The following is a 6,000-nucleotide window of genomic DNA, read 5'->3' as shown; positions in this document are numbered from 1 at the left end:
AAGATTTGAAAAAAAAATCTAAGAAAAAATGGCCGGTGGCGGTAGTATTTACGAGTTACGGAGTTGGATGTATTTGCACAAAGATTCCGACGGGAGGGTGACAAACGCATTTCTGAGCGGGCTAGAGACATTCATGCACCAGGCGGGCTGTACACCGATCACACAGGAAAGCGGTAAGATGTTCTGCCCCTGTCGGAAATGCAAGAATTCAAAATTTGCACGTAGTGAAACTGTATGGAAGCATTTAGTAAACAGAGGATTTACACCACAGTACTACATTTGGTATCAACATGGAGAGGGTTATGGGGGAAATGAAGCTAGTAGTAGTAATAATAATTTTGAGGATGGTCATCATAGTGAAGAACCGAATCATTTGCATAATGGATATAATTATCATCAAGATCATGAGCAGATGGTAGATCATGATAGGGTTCAAGATATGATTAGTGATGCATTTTTAGAAACAACTACAACAATAGCTGATGGAACTGGAAATGTAGAAGAACCTAATTTGGATGCAAAAAGGTTTTATGAAATGCTAGATGCTGCAAATCAACCAATCTACACTGGTTGTAGAGAAGGTCTCTCTAAATTGTCTCTAGCAGCTAGGATGATGAATATTAAAACGGATCATAATTTACCTGAGAATTGCATGGATGCATGGGCGGAGTTGTTTAAAGAGTATTTGCCAGAAGACAACGTGTCTGCTGAATCTTATTATGAGATTCAGAAATTGGTTTATAGTCTTGGGTTGCCTTCGGAGATGATTGATGTTTGCATCGACAACTGCATGATCTACTGGAAAGAAGATGACAAGTTAGAAGAGTGTCGATTCTGCAAAAAACCACGATTCAAACCGCAAGGCCGTGGGAGGAATAGGGTACCGTACCAAAGGATGTGGTACCTACCAATTACAGACAGATTGAAAAGATTATATCAATCTGAGAGGACTGCTGCATCGATGAGGTGGCATGCGGAACATGTCCAGAGAGATGGTGAGGTTGCACATCCATCAGACGCAAGAGCGTGGAAACATTTCAACAAGGTACACGCAGATTTTGCTACAAATATTCGGAATGTCTATCTTGGGTTATGCACCGATGGATTTTCTCCATTTGGAATGTCTGGTAGACAATATTCTTTGTGGCCAGTCATTCTTACGCCGTACAATTTACCGCCGGATATGTGCATGGAACAAGAATTTCTATTTTTGACCATATTAATCCCTGGGCCGAAGCATCCAAAACGGTCTCTTGATGTTTTTCTTCAACCGTTGATAGAAGAGCTAAAGCAATTGTGGTCAGAAGGGGTGTGGACGTACGATTGTTCCTTGAAAAACAATTTTACGATGCGAGCAGTTCTGCTGTGGACGATAAGTGATTTCCCTGCTTATGGGATGTTGTCTGGCTGGACAACACATGGAAGATTATCTTGTCCATATTGTCTTGGATCGACGGATGCTTTTCAACTGAAGAATGGTAGGAAGAGTTGTTGGTTTGACTGTCATCGTCGCTTTCTTCCACTTGCCCATCCGTACAGAAGAAATAAGACATTGTTTCGGCACAAAAAAATTGTCAGAGACGGTCCTCCTCCATATCTCACCGGCCAGCAGATCGAAGCAGACATTGATTATTACGGAGCTCAGGAAACAGTTAAAGTTGGAGGAAATTGGCATGTTCCTGGAAATATGCCTGATGGATATGGTGTGTCTCACAATTGGCATAAGAAGAGTATATTTTGGGAGCTACCCTATTGGAAGGATCTTCTCTTACGCCACAATCTGGATGTCATGCATATTGAGAAGAACTTTTTTGAGAACATCATGAATACATTACTTAACGTCCCTGGGAAGACAAAAGATAACAAAAAGTCAAGGATGGACTTACCTGATATTTGCTCAAGAAGTGAGTTACATATCAAGAGCAATGGAAACGTTCCTGTTCCCATCTTCCGGTTGTCATCAGAAGCCAAAACAACCTTGTTTGACTGGGTTGCATCAGAAGTTAAGTTTCCTGATGGTTATGTTTCAAATCTGTCAAAATGTGTTGAACGAGGTCAAAAGTTCTCCGGAATGAAGAGTCATGATTGTCATGTGTTTATGCAACGACTTCTTCCATTTGCTTTTGCCGAGCTCCTTCCAGCAAATGTCCATGAAGCACTTGCAGGTAATTATAAAACGTTAATATATATACATATGTTATGAAATGTTATTAATTTGATTACTTTTGCAATATACAGCCATCGGCGCTTTTTTCAGAGATCTCAGCACACGTACGTTCAAGGAAGAAGTCATCGAACAACTTCATCATAACATTCCGATCATATTGTGCAACCTGGAGAAGATATTTCCTCCTTCATTTTTTGACGTCATGGAGCATCTAGTTGTCCACCTACCATATGAAGCATTGCTTCGTGGACCTGTTCACAACGGATGGATGTATCCGTATGAGCGACAGATGAAACATTTGAAGGGGAAAGCAAGAAATCTTGCAAAGGTGGAAGGTTCAATAGTTGCGGGAAGTTTGACAGCCGAAACATCTAACTTCACATCATACTACTTTGCTCCAACTGTTCGTACGAGGAAAAGAGTTCCTAGAAGATATGATGATGGTGGAGTACCGACATCATATCCAATTGATGGTGTTCCTGACATTTTCTGCGAAATTGCAAGGTTTGGTGGTAAAACGAAAGAAGTATGGTGGTCATGTGAAGAGGATAAACATAGTGCCCACACTTATATTCTGCTCAACTGCGAGGATGCAATGACCCGTTACTTTGAAAGGTAAATATTTTTGTGAATGTTAATTATATGAATTGCAGTTAATTATGTATGACTTGATTATTTGTTTAATTTGCAGCATGTTTGTATCTCAAGTTGAAGAAGCAATACCAGGAATATCTGCAACTGATGTGGAGACACGTAAAGATAAGCACTTTGTCAAGTGGTTAAAATCACAGGTACGTAATATATCTCATACATTGATTAATTAAGTAAGTGTTTTGATACTTCAATATTAATTAAGAATAACTGCTTTTTGCAGGTTGATTACGACGATCCTTATTATCCCGTATGGTTTCACGAATTGGTTCAAGGTCCAGTTGCAAAGGTCACCACATCACCTATGTATTTCACACGAGGATTTACCTTTCACACATACGAGTATGGGAGACATCGGGCAACGAGTAACTACGGAATATGTGTGAAAGGTGAAACGGACTTTTACGGGATCTTGCAGGAGATTATTGAAGTGGAATTTCCGGGGTTATTGAAGCTAAAATGCGTCCTCTTCAAATGTGAATGGTTCGATCCTGTTGTGAACCGAGGGATTCGGTATAACAAATTTGGTGTTGTGGATGTCAATTTTGGGAGAAGATACAACAAATTTGAGCCTTTCATTTTAGCTTCACAAGCCGAGCAAGTAAGCTTCCTTCCTTATCCTCGGCTTCGAACTTCCGGGATAAACTGGTTAGCTGCTATCAAAATTACACCTCGTGGACGCATTGTCGCTGGAGAAGAACCGCCCTTGCAAGAAGAAGACGCTATCAATGAAGTTGAGGTACCAGAACAACCAACTGATGAAATCCTTTTGATCGACCCGCAAAACTTTCAATATGAAGATATTCCCGAAGATGCGACAGATGAAGCACGTGAAGACGAGTTCGAGAGAAGCGACGATGATGATTGTAATGATAGTGATGAGAACGAAAACGATTTAGAGTGATGTAATATTGATGAGAACGAAAACGATTTAGAGTGATGTAATATATGTCTCTGATGTTGTATTTCTCTATTGTAACGTATGTTTAAAGAAATATTGTTTTTTTACCATCCTAATGTATGTGTAACAAATGTTGTTTTATATAATATGTATTTGTGTTAATTTTAAAAAAATTATTTGGAGTTTTAGGGTTTTAGAGTTTAAGTTGGAGAAAGAGCACAAAGTAGTAGAGAAGAAGAGATATGATGTTAGATGATATGTGACTTTGGGGTTTAGGGATTTCATTCTCGGTGTTTAGGGTTAAGCGTTGTAAAATCGTCGTAAACCGATTTTTCGACGTAATTTCGTCGTAAATGGAAAAACGCGGGCCTGGTAACTTCGTCGTAAACGTGGGCCTTGTAAATTCGTCGTAAACCAATGTTTTGACGTAATTTTGTCGTAAATCGAAAAACACGGGCCTGGTAACTTCGTCGTAATGTTACGAGGAAGTTACGAGGAAACCGTTTTTATATATATGGGAGAAGTCGAAGATACGAGCACTGCTCGTATCTTCCTCCCTAACTCCTCTCCCCCTCTAAGGTAACTTTCTCTCTCTATCTTTTTTTTTTTTTTTTATAGTTTAGGTTGTTAGTTTAGGTGATTAGTTTAGGGAATTAGTTTAGGTGATTAGTTAACGGAATTAGTTTAGATGATTAGTTTAGAAAATTATTTTAAACAATTCGTTTAGGATATATATTAATTTAATTTTTTTAAATTTTCTAGATGGCTCCTAGACCGAGACCAGCAGCTCCTGCACCTACGTATGCGGATTTGTTTGGCGATGGATCTTCCTCTAGCGGTCCATCGTCTTCTTCCGGGACAGTTCCAGACTCTCACACATCTCGGAGAGTTCCTTCGACCCCTCCTCCTCTTCCATCTCAGATGCCTCCCCCACGAGCTCCACCTGTCGCCCCGGATCAGCCTGCCCCACCGGCTGCAGTTCATCCCGATTTGCGGGTGCCAGCTCATGCACCATTCGCAAGATACACCGTCGAGGATTTGCTTGCCCAGCCCGGACGAGAGGGTTTACACGTTCTGGACCCCGATAGACCCCCGGGTACTTATTGGTAAGTACATAAAATTATTAATTTTAAATTTAAAATCTTTGATCAATTTTTTTAACAAATTTGTTATATTTGCAGGTTTGGGGCTAACAACCGTGTTAGCCGGAGCGTTTCAGAGACGATGAAGGGATATTATGACGGCCCTTATCCCAACTGGACCATGACTCCCGATCACGTCAAGACGACGTGGTTTAAATGTTTTGCGGTAATTATATTTACATATTATTAATATTTATATTGTTAATTAAATAATTATTTTTTTTTTTCTAATCTTTTAAAATGTTTGTTTTTTCAGCAAAGGTGGAACTGGTCCGTAGGAATCACCGAGAGGGTGAAGAGCGAATTTATTGCAAAGGCGAAAACTCGTCTTTGCAACACCGTCTCCGATTGGAAGGACAAGTGGGAGATTTACGGCTATGAGGGGAAGCCGAGCGGGGTCACAAAGGAAGCATGGGATGGCCTCATCACCTATTGGAACGAACCCAGCTCCATCCGCAAAGCCAACTCCTGCTCCGCTTCCCGAAGAACGAGGGATAAAGATGGCCATTTGCCCATGGTTCATAGATCCGGCCAAAAACCCCATGCCGGAATTCGTCTCGAAGCTGTAAGTTTTATTTAAATTTATAATTTTCATTATTTTAAACTTGTATTTATTAATTATATTTAATTTATTTATTATTGTTGTTTATTAGTTGGAGAAGACGGGAGTTTTGCCATCTCTCTCGGACTTATTCAAGATGACTCACGCCTCACCAGATGGGGTTTTTGTGGATCCTGCATCCGAGAAACTCTTCAACGCTGTGGCGTCTCGGGTTGAAGAGCAAGAGACGCAACTTACCCAACAGTCTGCAGATGGATTACCCGTCAAGTTGTCAACCGTAGAGGTCGACCGGATCTTCGAGGAGGTAAAATTTAATAATTTTAATTTTTTTCTTTATTTTATTATTAACTCTAAATACGGTTTTATATATATACATATAGGTGGCTCCTAGAAAGAAGGGAAGGACGGTTGGAATAGGTTCCGTTAACGAAGTTGCAAGGGCGACTTCGTCATACTATTCGAGACGGGACCAGGACAACGACCGGATGCAGGCTCGCATGGATACCCAGCAGCAGCGTTTGGACTCTCTCGAGGGTTTGCTGGATGTGATGGCGGTGGGAAATCCAACTTTGCAGAG

General features: G+C 40.6%; 1 protein-coding gene across 1 annotated transcript; it reads left to right on the top strand.

The window, feature by feature from the left end:
• Window positions 1-4,067: 4,067 nt before the first annotated feature.
• Window positions 4,068-5,348, top strand: LOC106426004 (inverted formin-2-like). Its single transcript, XM_048768841.1, has 2 exons — window positions 4,068-4,825; window positions 4,901-5,348. The coding sequence occupies exons 1-2, from the start codon at window positions 4,482-4,484 to the stop codon at window positions 5,049-5,051; spliced, it is 495 nt and encodes a 164-aa protein (XP_048624798.1). The 5' UTR covers window positions 4,068-4,481; the 3' UTR covers window positions 5,052-5,348.
• Window positions 5,349-6,000: the final 652 nt, after the last annotated feature.

This window comes from Brassica napus, chromosome C9 (assembly GCF_020379485.1).
Source record: "Brassica napus cultivar Da-Ae chromosome C9, Da-Ae, whole genome shotgun sequence".
Lineage (NCBI taxonomy): Eukaryota > Viridiplantae > Streptophyta > Magnoliopsida > Brassicales > Brassicaceae > Brassica > Brassica napus.
Note: the sequence above shows the minus strand (reverse complement) of the source record. Positions and strands in the feature narration are given on the sequence as shown.